This window comes from Scardinius erythrophthalmus (assembly GCF_964197995.2).
Source record: "Scardinius erythrophthalmus genome assembly, chromosome: 10".
Classification (NCBI taxonomy): domain Eukaryota; kingdom Metazoa; phylum Chordata; class Actinopteri; order Cypriniformes; family Leuciscidae; genus Scardinius; species Scardinius erythrophthalmus.
Window position 1 is genome coordinate 20,251,149 of NC_138230.1, and position 14,920 is coordinate 20,266,068.

At 40.1% G+C, this 14,920-nt stretch overlaps 1 protein-coding gene across 2 annotated transcripts in view; it reads left to right on the forward strand.

Moving 5' to 3' along the window:
- LOC308697781 (prostate stem cell antigen-like) overlaps window positions 1-13,538 on the forward strand; it is a 31,413-nt gene extending 17,875 nt beyond the window's left edge. Inside the window, exons 1-3 of one of the 2 annotated variants that reach the window (XR_014030996.1) lie at window positions 4,329-4,464; window positions 8,349-8,459; window positions 12,548-13,538. Coding sequence is in view for 1 of the 2 variants with exons in the window: in XM_081377338.1 (XP_081233464.1) it covers window positions 8,349-8,459; window positions 12,548-12,774 (338 nt within the window). In the remaining variant the exon portion in view is untranslated. Of the gene's footprint in view, window positions 1-4,328; window positions 4,465-8,348; window positions 8,460-12,547 lie in introns of those variants that run through there. The other variant, XM_081377338.1, reaches the window with a different exon arrangement.
- The last annotated feature ends 1,382 nt before the right edge of the window (window positions 13,539-14,920 follow it).

The window sequence follows — 14,920 nt, forward strand, 5'->3', positions numbered from 1 at the left end:
GATTTCATTTAAGAATGAATTAATCTATGCCTCTACGTTCCTGTTTTTTTGAGAACTTTTGAAATACTAAAGTAATGACACCTCCAGTATGCTTTGTCGGCACATATAGTTGCATGTTCTGGGTACCATATTTCAACAATAACACATCAGAAAATGTTGTAATGCAAGATTTCATTTAAGAATGAATTAATCTATGCCTCTACGTCCCTGTTTTTTTGAGAACTTTTGAAATACTAAAGTAATGGCACCTCCAGTATGCTTTGTCGGCACATAAAGTTGCATGGAGAAGCATGTTCTGGGTACCATATTTCAACAATAACACATCAGAAAATGTTGTAATGCAAGATTTAGTTTAAGAATGAATTAATCTATGCCTCTACGTCCCTGTTTTTTTTGAGAACTTTTGAAATACTAAAGTAATGGCACCTCCAGTATGCTTTGTCGGCACATAAAGTTGCATGTTCTGGGTACCATATTTCAACAATAACACTTCAGAAAATGTTGTAATGCAGGATTTCATTTAAGAATGAATTAATCCATGCCTCTACGTTCCTGTTTTTTTGAGAACTTGTGAAATACTAAAGTAATGGCACCTCCAGTATGCTTTGTCGGCACATATAGTTGCATGTTCTGGGTACCATATTTCAACAATAACACATCAGAAAATGTTATAATGCAGGATTTCATTTAAGAATGAATTAATCTATGCCTCTACGTCCCTGTTTTTTTGAGAACTTTTAAAATAATAAAATAATGACACCTCCAGTATGCTTTGTCGGCACATATAGTTGCATGGAGAGGAATGTTCTGGGTACCATATTTCAAAAATAACACATCAGAAAACGTTATAATGCAGGATTTCATTTAAGAATGAATTAATCTATGCCTCTACGTTCCTGTTTTTTTGAGAACTTTTGAAATACTTAAGTAATGACACCTCCAGTATGCTTTGTCGGCACATATAGTTGCATGTTCTGGGTACCATATTTCAACAATAACACTTCAGAAAATGTTGTAATGCAAGATTTCATTTAAGAATGAATTAATCTATGCCTCTGCGTTCCTGTTTTTTTTAAGAACTTTTGAAATAATACAGTAATGACACCTCCAGTATGCTTTGTCGGCACATAAAGTTGCATGGAGAGGCATGTTCTGGGTACCAAATTTCAATAATAACACATCAGAAAATGTTGTAATGCAAGATTTCATTTAAGAATGAATTAATCTATGCCTCTACGTTCCTGTTGTTTTGAGAACTTTTGAAATACTAAAGTAATGGCACCTCCAGTATGCTTTGTCGGCACATAAAGTTGCATGGAGAGGCATGTTCTGGGTACCATATTTCAATAATAACACATCAGAAAATGTTGTAATGCAAGATTTCATTTAAGAATGAATTAATGTATGTCTCTACGTTCCTGTTTTTTTTGAGAACTTTTGAAATAATAAAGTAATGACACCTCCAGTATGCTTTGTCGGCACATATAGTTGCATGTTCTGGGTACCATATTTCAACAATAACACATCAGAAAATGTTGTAATGCAAGATTTCATTTAAGAATGAATTAATCTATGTCTCTACGTTCCTGTTTTTTTGAGAACTTTTGAAATAATAAAGTAATGACACCTCCAGTATGCTTTGTCGGCACATATAGTTGCATGTTCTGGGTACCATATTTCAACAATAACACTTCAGAAAATGTTGTAATGCAAGATTTCATTTAAGAATGAATTAATCTATGCCTCTACGTTCCTGTTTTTTTTGAGAACTTTTGAAATACTAAGGTAATGGCACCTCCAGTATGCTTTGTTGGCACATAAAGTTGCATGGAGAGGCATGTTCTGGGTACCATATTTCAACAATAACACATCAGAAAATGTTGTAATGCAGGATTTCATTTAAAAATGAATTAATCTATGCCTCTACGTTCATGTTTTTTTGAGAACTTGTGAAATACTAAAGTAATGGCACCTCCAGTATGCTTTGTTGGCACATAAAGTTGCATGGAGAGGCATGTTCTGGGTACCATATTTCAAAAATAACACATCAGAAAACGTTATAATGCAGGATTTCATTTAAGAATGAATTAATCTATGCCTCTACGTTCCTGTTTTTTTGAGAACTTTTGAAATACTTAAGTAATGACACCTCCAGTATGCTTTGTCGGCACATATAGTTGCATGTTCTGGGTACCATATTTCAACAATAACACTTCAGAAAATGTTGTAATGCAAGATTTCATTTAAGAATGAATTAATCTATGCCTCTGCGTTCCTGTTTTTTTTAAGAACTTTTGAAATAATACAGTAATGACACCTCCAGTATGCTTTGTCGGCACATAAAGTTGCATGGAGAGGCATGTTCTGGGTACCAAATTTCAATAATAACACATCAGAAAATGTTGTAATGCAAGATTTCATTTAAGAATGAATTAATCTATGCCTCTACGTTCCTGTTGTTTTGAGAACTTTTGAAATACTAAAGTAATGGCACCTCCAGTATGCTTTGTCGGCACATAAAGTTGCATGGAGAGGCATGTTCTGGGTACCATATTTCAATAATAACACATCAGAAAATGTTGTAATGCAAGATTTCATTTAAGAATGAATTAATGTATGTCTCTACGTTCCTGTTTTTTTGAGAACTTTTGAAATAATAAAGTAATGACACCTCCAGTATGCTTTGTCGGCACATATAGTTGCATGTTCTGGGTACCATATTTCAACAATAACACATCAGAAAATGTTGTAATGCAAGATTTCATTTAAGAATGAATTAATCTATGTCTCTACGTTCCTGTTTTTTTGAGAACTTTTGAAATAATAAAGTAATGACACCTCCAGTATGCTTTGTCGGCACATATAGTTGCATGTTCTGGGTACCATATTTCAACAATAACACTTCAGAAAATGTTGTAATGCAAGATTTCATTTAAGAATGAATTAATCTATGCCTCTACGTTCCTGTTTTTTTTGACAACTTTTGAAATACTAAGGTAATGGCACCTCCAGTATGCTTTGTTGGCACATAAAGTTGCATGGAGAGGCATGTTCTGGGTACCATATTTCAACAATAACACATCAGAAAATGTTGTAATGCAGGATTTCATTTAAAAATGAATTAATCTATGCCTCTACGTTCATGTTTTTTTGAGAACTTGTGAAATACTAAAGTAATGGCACCTCCAGTATGCTTTGTTGGCACATAAAGTTGCATGGAGAGGCATGTTCTGGGTACCATATTTCAATAATAACACATCAGAAAATGTTGTAATGCAGGATTTCGTTTAAGAATGAATTACTCTATGCCTCTACGTTCCTGTTTTTTTGAGAACTTTTGAAATACTAAAGTAATGGCACCTCCCGTATGCTTTGTCGGCACATATAGTTGCATGTTCTGGGTACCATATTTCAACAATAACACATCAGAAAATGTTGTAATTCAAGATTTCATTTAAGAATGAATTTATCTATGCCTGTACATTCCTGTTTTTTTGAGAACTTTTAAAATACTAAAGTAATGACACCTCCAGTATGCTTTGTCGGCACATAAAGTTGCATGTTCTGGGTACCATATTTCAACAATAACACATCAGAAAATGTTGTAATGCAAGATTTCATTTAAGAATGAATTAATCTATGTCTCTACGTTCCTGTTTTTTTGAGAACTTTTAAAATAATAAAGTAATTACACCTCCAGTATGCTTTGTTGGCACATATAGTTGCATGTTCTGGGTACCATATTTCAACAATAACACATCAGAAAATGTTGTAATGCAAGATTTCATTTAAGAATGAATTAATCTATGCCTCTACGTTCCTGTTTTTTTGAGAACTTTTAAAATACTAAAGTAATGGCACCTCCAGTATGCTTTGTCCAGTACACACACACACACACACACACACACACACACACACACACACACACACACACACATATACATATAAACACACACACACACACACACACACACACACACACACACACACACACATGTTAGACTGGAGTAATGGATAACTTCTAATAAAGAACAGAAATTACATTACATTAAATCTCATTTGGAACCATAATGTCACGTTTCTCCATACTTTTAAAAAAACATTTAGTAATTACAAAATAATAATTTAACACATAGCTTACACCATTTATAGAGGCAGACAAGATAATCTTTTCAGGAGTAAGCTTTTTATTTTCACTGTTAAATGAAAAATGCTGCCCGATCCACAGGCTTGCAATTCACATACAACTGTTCCTTTAAGAAATACGGCCAAAAGCACTGAGGGGGAGGGGTTAACAACCGTCCAACATTTTTAAGGTGGAACGAATAGTTCGACGAATAAGGAGCTGGCGAAAAAGGAGCTGGAGTCAGCGTCGTTGACTGACTGTTTAGTGAACGAGGGTCAAAGTTAATCCTCAAGTGTGGATCGTTGCCTACAGTTCGCGATCCAACGTCACCTCCAGAAGTAAGTGTATTTTATGATTTTTGAGCAAATAGTAATTTCAATCGATGTCAGCCAGTTCAACCGAGTTCAACAACAAATGCGTCTAAAGCTATTTATTGTCGTCGTCATAGGATGTCTCAACAAACAACGTCAGACAGTTTTATGTCACGTAGGCATTATTTTGCAGCATTTACAAATGTAAATAAATTAAGGTCTGCTCTATCTCCATAGACAGTAGCCTTTAAACGTATATCTCCCTCCCCTTAAGAAAAAAATAAATAAATCGTTTGTACTTAGCAAACGTTATCACAGTATGTGTGTGTGTGTGTGTGTGTGTGTGTGTGTGTGTGTGTGTGTAGTTTCAAAAAATTGCGCGAACGTTATCACAGTTCGTGTGTGTGTGTGTGTGTGTGTGTGTGTGTGTGTGTGTGTGTGTGTGTGTGTGTTGCACATCCATAATTGCTAAGGAGACGCGATTAAAACTTTGTAAGTACATAAATGTATCAAATAACCATTCCGAGACGTTTAGTCCATTCTCATTCGTGTTTATTCTGTGCCGGAGTCTCTTCATCATCTATGTCCAGCAGCAGGGCGGGGATATGCAGCTCATTTACATTTAAAGTGGTATAGACCAAAACAGCTCTTTTTAAAACAGGCCCCAAAAATGACATTTTCAAATGGTTATAATAAATTAACTGTGGGGTATTTTGTGCTGAAACTTCACAAATGCATTCTGGGGACACCCAAGACCAATATTACATCTTGTAAAAAGGGGCATAATAGGTGCCCTTTAAGTAAAAATCGGTCTTTACAACTTTTACTTGTAACGGAGTAATATTTGACCCGTAGTATCTACTTTCACTCAAGTAAGGAAGTTGTGTACTTTGTCCACCTCTGAAAACATCTGTTCATAATCTGTGATTACACAATTCCAATACGAATAGCACCTGGAGGCAACTGGAATAACTCTGCACTGATCAATCCGCATTTTTAAGACAGCTAATTTTACAGTAGGCTTATATTCAGAATGTCCTTCTCATATAACGCCAACGACCGCACAAATGGGCTGCCTTTTTGAAATATAGCAGACCACCGTTGAAAAGAATAAACAGTAAACAGAATTTCAGTATTTCCAAAGAGAATTTTCCAGAGCCACTCTGTTGCAGTTGTTTAACGGTCCTTTAGCCAAGTCGAGTCACATTTATTTATATAGCGCTTTTTACAATACAGATTGTTTCAAAGCAGCTTTTACAGAGATAACAGGAAAATAATGCAACAAAAGTTTATTTCTAGAAGAAAATAGCATCACAGTCCAGCTTTAGTAAGTTTAGTGATGTTTCATTTTTGTTGTAAAAAAGTTATTAATTTAGTTAATTTGTATATCTAGCCATTCTGGAGAAAAACGTGATGTCATCGTCCAGCTCAGTTCAGTTCTCATAAAATGGTGTCAATGCAGAGAGATCAATATTATTTTTGAATATTAAATTAAATGTTGCATTTTATGTCCCCAACCAAACAAGCCAAAAGCCTATAGCAACAAAGCTGAAAAAAGGCAACAGTGGCAAGGAACCAAAACTCCATCAGGTGGCAGAATGGAGAAAAAAAACCTTGGTAGAAACTAGGCTTAGTCTGAGGGCCAGTTCTCCTCTGGTCAACGAATGAACAGTGTATGATTATGATTCAGGCAGCATTATAGGTCAGCAGTCAGATTGGATTGGAACAATCAGAATATTATCCAGTTCCATCTTGAAGATCGGAGTCATCACGTCGGTATGGTTACGGTTTTGTTGAGGATCAGTCCCGATCTTTAGCCTGCATTTGTTACAGACAAACCAGGCAACGTTTTACACCATTACACAACTCTGAGTAATTGTGGAAACCATTTGAAGCAACTTTAAATCTCACCACCAACATATTTTCCATGGCTTTTATTTTGCATATTTAAACTTGGATTCTTTAGGAGACAACTATTGGTAACCAAGTGGCTATTTGATTTTGCACAGTATCAAACAACATTCGGTATCAAAGACATATTCTCTGTAACCTCCACCCACCCTACTGTCAGTGAGACTAAAGAAGTGAGCTCTAAAGAAGATCAAATTATCATGTGCCTGGAAAACAGGTTTAACCGGGATTTTAGAAAAGAGAGACATTTCACAGAAAAGAGGGAAGAACTCAGTAATTATCTGACATGTTACAATCAGGTCTATGCTTGCCCAGATCTTAAAAAACAAAACAAAAAATAAATCTGAAGCACACACATCTTCATGAATGTTGGAGAAATGATATATGTGCATATTTAACTCTGTTTGTAGTAACTCATTGTGTAACAAATTGGTGGTTGATGGCTCAGAAAATAAAAGCCTCTTCACCTTGTTTATTTTATTTACTTGAATGGTTTTGTTTAATTGGTAAATGTTTCAAACCCCTGTTAGTGAACTGTGACTGCATTAGAACTTAAAAATAACTATTTCAAATATAACATGGATCATTCACTATGATATATGTATCTACTCATTTTGTAAGTTTGAGAAAGTGTGTACGGATGGGAGTTATTAATAAGCTATTGTTTGGATACAACATTATATTCAGAATTTAGCTTTAAAATCAGATTAAAAAAACTTAAAGGTAAAAATTATTAATAAATATAGTATTGTTTTTGTACATTTTTGTTAAGTTTAGGTCCCTCATAGATATATAGAAAAACATGGGTGGGTGGGTGTGGTAGATAGGAGGGGAGACTTCCCTGAAAGGTTTTAACTTCCACCCAGGGTGTGACCGAAACCAGCCTGTGTAGATTTTCTTTTCTTTCTTTTCATATTTAGTTTCTCTCTCTCTCTCTCTCTCTCTCTCTCTCTCTCTCTCTCTCTCTCTCTCTCTCTCTCTCTCTCTCTCTCTCTCTCTCTCTCTCTCTCTCTCTCTGTGTGTGTGTGTGTGTGTGTGTGTGTGTGTGTGTGTGTGTGTGTGTGTGTGTGTGTGTGTGTGTGTGTGTGTGTGTGTGTGTGTGTGTGTGCGCGTGTGCGTGCGTTCGTGTGTGCGTGTGTGTGTTTAATACAAAGGGTAAATTTGTATGTGTTCCAGATATTAAAGTATATAACCTTAAAATGTTATCTCATTAAAAAAATACAATTTCTGTCAACATTTACTCACTCACTCAATCCATGGGTTACAAAAGGAGACAATAAGTGTATATATATATATATATATATATATATATATATATATATTTGGGTAAACTATTGTTGTAGATGAACTCTTTGTGTTTCAATTGCATGTTTAAAGTCCCCATGAAATCAAAATTGACCCTATTTACTTTGTTAGCGCATATTACTAGTCTTGTGGTGAACAATTAATCCGTGCAAGAAAATATTTAAAAAAAAATTTTTTTACCATGGTAATCTTTAATCAAAATCTGAAAATGCCCCTCCCCTCTGCATTGGAGGACCTTCTCTGATGACGTAGGTTTGAGGAATTGGTTTGGGCAACGCTTAACCACTCCCCTCAAACCGTTAGTCTGCTATGAGCGAGAGATGGAGAGGAGGAGCGCTAGAGTAAAACCCTGCCCTCTGTTCAATATTCCTTTTCACTGGGAAATACGTCATAACACTGGAGAAAAGTCGTTTGCAACTTCCGGTTCACGGGGACTTTAAGTTTATGTGCATGCAATTCTTCATCCCCCTGTTGCCATGAATGACATCATTTAACACGGATGTGTATTTTAAAGAAACCAGACCAGAACAGCAGGGCTTTATAGTAATTTTCAAGCATTTCTTGTTATGTGAATTCTTCAGGTCAATTCTTTATGCTTTTTAAAAACGATTTTAATAAATTCCATGAGGGGTACCATGTCACTAACAGCTTAATAATAATTATTATTATTTTTTTGTGAATCTGTTCTCTCTCAGGTCAGGCCCTGCAGTGTTATGACTGTAAAGTGGGTGTCTGGAGTCTTTGCTTCACAACCAAAACGACATGTGATTCTGGTCAGCAGTGCTTCAGTGGATTAGGGAAAGCTGGTAAGTTTATGCTGTGCAAAAGCCATTGAACACCCTTTTCCCAATTAGGTCATAAGTTGTGAGAAACGTCTCGTTTACATATGAAAGGGGACGTAGTCATACGTTACGACTGATTGGGATCACGCTTAGGGAGCCTGTCATCTTTGATTATTGTAAAAACGAGCCAATGCACATTGGCGTACGTGAATTGCATCACACGCTCCGCCCCGCAGCGCGGGTATAAATACGGAAGTGGATGCACGCACCAGTTGTTTTTCGGTGAGGAGCCGAGCGGAGCCAGGTCAGCGGGGGTACAGCAATTGTGGCTACGGGACTACGTCTCCGTTCCCTCCTTCAGGGAACGAGGGTTACATACGTAACTGAGACATTCCCTTTCAGTCACTCATGTTCGACGTAGTCATATGTTACAACTGATTGGGGTCCCAACTAAAACGCCACTATTGCTGCCACCATCTAGTTCCTAGACAAAAGCCTCTTGTTCCTCCCGCATATTGAGGCGGACATAGGACAGGGATTAGGCCAGGAAAGTCACTGCTGTTCCACAGGACCACTGGGAAAGCGTTACCTTTCGTTGGAAGGGAGGTAACGTGTGGAGAATACACATATGGACTGAGAGAAATTAGCGGGCAGTACAACATATGGAATGTCACTGAGGTGGCTCCAGCCAAACACAGGGGTCGCTGTACTGGGCAGTGCAAACTTGTTGAGCAGCAGCATCAAGCAAGGGAACTGCTAACAACTCGAGGCAATGAATGCCAATGCAGTGGGAGGTTCGCCCAAACCCCTGTTTACTGCATGCACGTTGGCCCCTGAGCTGGTGTTTAGTAGACACTTGTTCTAGGAGCGTTTAATCTGGAGAAACAAAAGGTCTGAACACTGCTGAGAGTTTGGCAGCAGACAAGATGTTGTTAACACACGGAGCGTGCTGCTCTGCCACGGCCACCTAGGGACTCGGTCATGAAGCCGGTGCTGAAGTGGTCATCATATGGAGGAAGCCGGTTCATATGCGACTGCATCTACCATATGCCCCAGGAGCCTCTGAAGGTTTTTCAGTGGGACCCTCTCTCACTTCTATGAAGCACCGAACGGACACATTCCTGTTGAGAAACCGTAAAAAAGCTCCTCAGTCTATGGGCGAGTTACTTTTCTCCAGTTGACCTGAAGACCCAACTGGCTATGTAGCACTCGAAGGGAGGGACTTGTACTGAGACTTCGACCCCTCAACGCAAGATCACAGGATGGCCTGCATTGCGGAAGGGTAGAGATCTGAAGTACGCGTCTTTCAGGTCGAACGCTGCAGACCATTCAAGGGGATGGAGCATTAGGAATGCGTTACTGTGTTCGTAACTTGAACGGAAGCTTGAAAAGGGCCCGAAATCAAGAGCATAGATCCCTGATGGTCTAACTCACTATAGTTTGAGTGCAATGCAGAACGGCCAGTTTTTAGAAGCCTGTCTTCATATCGGCTGGAAGAACGGCTCAATCACATCCTTCACCAGTAGGAAGTGATGACCGCACACATGACAGACACAATTTGGAACACTGAAGTGTAACAAATAGCACTGAGCATGGGCAGGTGCCGGACGAACTGAATCGTCTAGCCGAGTCTGCTGATACAAAGGAATCGGCTGAATCGGTTGGGAGCACCTTCCAGTGCACAGGGGAACCAAAGGTATCACAGACATACTTGGAGTGAGGCAGTGAACTAGAGAACCGGGACCCAACTCGGAAGGCCTGAAGGCGGCCCGAAGCAGGGTCTGAGTGTTTAATTCCTGTCTCTAGGTAGCGGCAGAGAGTGCGTGAGAAGGCATGACCGGGTCCTCGAACCGCACTCAATTACCGGCTAGTGAAGCCGAGTCTGTTAGTACGGAGGAACCGACTGGATCAGTCAGGAGCACCGTCTAGTGCTACAACTGGCCGACGCAGGGGAACCAAGGGTACCACAGACTTCTAGGCAAAAAACAGGGTCCCAGCTCGGAAGGCCCGAAGGCGGCCCGGAGCAGGGTCTGAGTGTGTAGTGTGACTCTTAATCTAGATGACGTCAGAGAATGCGTGAGAAGGCGAGACAGGGTCCTCGAACCGCACCCGACTGCTGGCTGGTCGATGCAAGAGGTAGCTGAAGGTTGCAAGGCTTTACAGGATCGCACACCATCAGTCTGGCTCTCTAGGGACCCAGGAACAGAGGAAATTGCTCTTTCTTTGAAAATGTAAGTAACGCTGGCTCTGCTTTTAAGGGAGCCAGCGGCGGAACAGACACATACACAAACAAAGAATCCTCCCAGCCCAGTGGATCGGTGACCATCTCCAAGAGCTCTCTACTAAACCAAGAGCTTGCGCTTGCGCTTACCACCTGGCTTGGTAGCGCCTGGAGCAGGCGGGGCGCCCCGTCTGCGACCGGGTCCACGCTGAGACCTGGGTGGAGGCTGCTGCGATGACTCAGCGGGAACAGAGGCGGAGGCAGACAGATGCTCTCGGCGATGAGCAGGCAGAGTATCCGACCCGGGCAGATGGGTGGAGGCAGCAGCGGGCCGCCGGGGCAGAATGTGCCGGATGGCCTTCGTCTGCTTCTGGACAGCTGAGAACTGTTGGGCAAAGTTTTCTACTGCATCACCGAATAGCCCAACCTGAGAAATGGGCGAGTCCAGGAATCAAACCTTGTCCGCATCCCTCATATCCGCCAGGTTGAGCCAGAGATGGCGCTCCTGGACCACTAAGGTGGACATTGCCAAAATGATCACGCGAGCTGCATCCTTCGTACCCCGGAGGGCAAGGTCGCAGTGCGGAGCTCTGAGCTCACGGTCTGCAATGGACATCCTGTCCTCTGGAGGGGCCCGAATGAAACGGTCGGTCGGTCCACTACAGAGGGACCAGCACGTTCCTCGGGGAGCTTCACCAGCTGCGGTGTGAGAGAGGAGATCCACGGGGCCTTGCTGGGAGGATTTCCCTTCACCGTAATCCTCAGGTCACCCAACCCATAGGAGTGGGGACTTCACGTTTAACGAAGGCAAGTTTTGATCTCAACACCGAGATGACCATATTCTCAACACCGAGATGACCATATTATAGAACATGAATCATCCATGAGAGTTACTTCAGCGTGTTGTAAGCCCAAACACGGGATGCATCTATTGTGACCACCAGAGGGGGACAGAGCCCTACCACACCCAGAAACGCACGGATGGAATGGCACCTTGAAAAAGACGCAAACACACCCGTGTTGCTCTTTCAGGAAATGGGACCCGTCACCAGTGCCGGAGCACACAGGGGAACAACTGCGGCAACACTTTACAGTGAAGCACTCACTACTTCCGCCCTCAACCGGCCACCAACAAAACACTCAAAGAAATGATGTTTTATTAACAAAGTTCGGGAGGAGCACGTTCAAATAATCAAGCAATCAATCAATCAACTCATCAAACAATTACCATGTCTACCCTATCAGCATGAGAGGAAGCATATATATATTCACTCTGTCAACTCACCTAACTTCCTTGACAGTTTTCAGCATCCCTCCACCACCCCGACTCCTCACTCTTGGCTTGTTCTTTCACAGCCAGGAATACGGGGGGAGTACTCTGGGTTCGGGCCAAATACCGAGCCCGGAGCCCTCTCCTCGGACAGCACACCAAATACGCATTTATTCTATCTGACTTATTTGTAAGTGTGAACTCGTGAAATGCTGTTAAAACAGCAGTTGAGAGCTTCCGTAGCTCGCGATCACTGCTGCACTCGCTGTCACACACCAGCACTGGAAGAGTCTTCCAGAAGAACACAGACACTCTCGCTCGTTGTAGAAAACAACACTCTTCAGAGACATCAGAATGATCCGATCGGCTCCGAAGCATGCATCCACTTCCGTATTTATACCCGCGCTGTAGGGCGGAGCGTGTGATGTAATTCACGCACGATAATGTGCATTGGCTCGTTTTTTCAATACTCGAAGATGACAGGCTCCCTAAGCGTGATCCCAGTTTCATTAATAATTTATTGTTATAATTTATATATGAAGACCATTTTTATGTTAGCATATATGTTTTCTGTTCTATATTTTTAAGCTTAATCTGTGTTTTCTTGCATCTCAATTTCAGCTAATTTAGTGGATATCAAGATGAAAGGATGTCTTGATATGTCCCAATGCAATAAAACTGAGCAGGTGAATTTCCCGGCCAACTCAAATTCAAGCCTATACCAAATGACGAAGACATGCTGTTCTACTGACCTGTGTAACTCAGCTCTGGGTCACTTTCACTTCTCTGCTGTCAGCATGGCCTTCACTACCATCACCTCTGTGTTCATGGTCAAAATCCTCATTTGAGGAGGATAATATCAGCTCACTCACACATACACAAGAAATAATTAAGGTTTTAATTTAATGCATTATTAGAATTAACACTTAAATTGGGTCACCTACTTGAATTTGAATAGCTTTCAATCATAAATTCAAGTTTTTACTTGATTGCCAGTAGTGATAATTTTAACATACCATCGAGTTAACTTACTTAAAATACTTTTTCTAAAAAGAAACCGGGCAGATATTCATTTCAATATAATACATATTGGTACATAGGTACACATGGTTGTATTGGTACACACATACACACACACACACACACACACACACACACACACCTACACACACACGTCTGCATGCAGTCAAACAAATTTCTTTACTCTTCTTTGGGGAGTTTGAGTAATATTGAGTAATAGTATTTTTATGATTTTATTTCTCCTGATGTCTCATTTCATTTAAATGTTGGGGGGGTTATCTTGTATCTCTATTTTTATAAAATTTGTAACGCTGTCAACATGTGTTGTTCAGTTGTTTGTTTGTTTGTTTTTGGGGTTTTTTTTGGTAAAGCTGATATTGTTGGAATAAATGAGTGTAAAGAGCATGGATTAAGAGGAAAAAAATCTTTTGTAGGGATGCCATCATAGAATGAAACACAATCACGCATGTGGTGATGTCAGCTAGCACGGATCAGGTGCTGGGCCCTCCTTTAACAAACTGTCAAAACAAAATGTGTGTTGTCACTGCAAATATAAGACAATAAAATATGGAATAAATTAGTTTCACTTTAATTAGTTTCACTGCGTTTTATTATTGATGTCAGTGTCATTCCTGAGCTTCAGAGTGGCCAAATGAGATGCTGGTACTACTACTACTTTTAATAATAATAATAATAATAAGGTACTTTTTATTAAATCCTAAATCCAAAAGATTGAAGATCTTTTAGCAAGCAGTCTTTTCTCCATGAACATGGAAACACAAGGATAATCCAAACAAGAAACCAATGGTAATAATCCAAACAAGGATTATCAAAATAAAAGTCCATAAAACACAGTGGATTCCAGACACTCCACAAACTGACACAAGAGTTCAGGAGAGTGATGAAGCGGAGGTGGAACAGGGGGAGGGATGGAGGGCCAGGCCTGTGTGGCAGAAGTGGGCCTAGACACCAAGGTGGAGCTGGTAGTTCAGAAAGCCAAGGCGTTGCCAGCAGTGCAGGGAGCCATGGCAGAGTTGGCAGAGTATGTGGCCAGACTGGAGTTGGCAGAGCAGGTGGCCACAGGGGACCTCGAGGCCACCACAGCAGAGCAGATGGGACTGAAGACACTTTTATGCTGTTAGTTCAACTGAACTGCTTAATATTCAGACAACATTCAAAGTTTGTTTTGTAGACAGTTTCAGCCTATCTAATTTGTTTATATAATTTATAAACATTAAACTTTATGCTGCTAGCTTAATAAATCCAACATACTGTTCAATTATTTGAACTTCTGAGATTACTATGCCTTGCCAGAAAATTACCTACACCTGTTAAATGGATGGTTCGGAGTAAAATCAATTATTTGGAAAAAGCACGTAAAAGTCCTGTGCAAAACTCACAAAAGTAAGGGAAAAGCTAGTGAATTTAACACTCCACAGTGGATGATATTCGAAATACTTTAAGTGTTGATCCGAAAATACATAGGGGTGCAAATTTGTCATTCAATCACATTGGTTAATGATGTCACGCAGGTGGTGAAGTAATAACTTCTTTTAACAAATCTGTTTGAGATCGAATTAATGCTAGATGTTTTGCTATAAATTACAGACATGGCATCTGAGGACTAATTCTTATTTCCAGTTTATTTCTATTCAATCATATTGTTCTTACATACTAGAGCACAAAAGCACATGTGCACTTTTAAGGCCAATTCACACCATACAGAGAAACACTGACAAACAGGTTTGTTGGGTTTTGTTGGATCAGTAACTACGTTTACATGCAGCCAATATCCAGGTTATGGTCGGGTTAGGGTCACTATTTGGGTTTCTGAAACATTCGGAATAACCCGTTTACATGCGTGAGCAGAGAGAGTTACTCCTGTATACATGGAATTTGTAATCAATTGGTAATGTCCCGATGTAAACGGCGACGCACGGTTAGCGTCTGGACGTACGGACAACCTTAAGACGC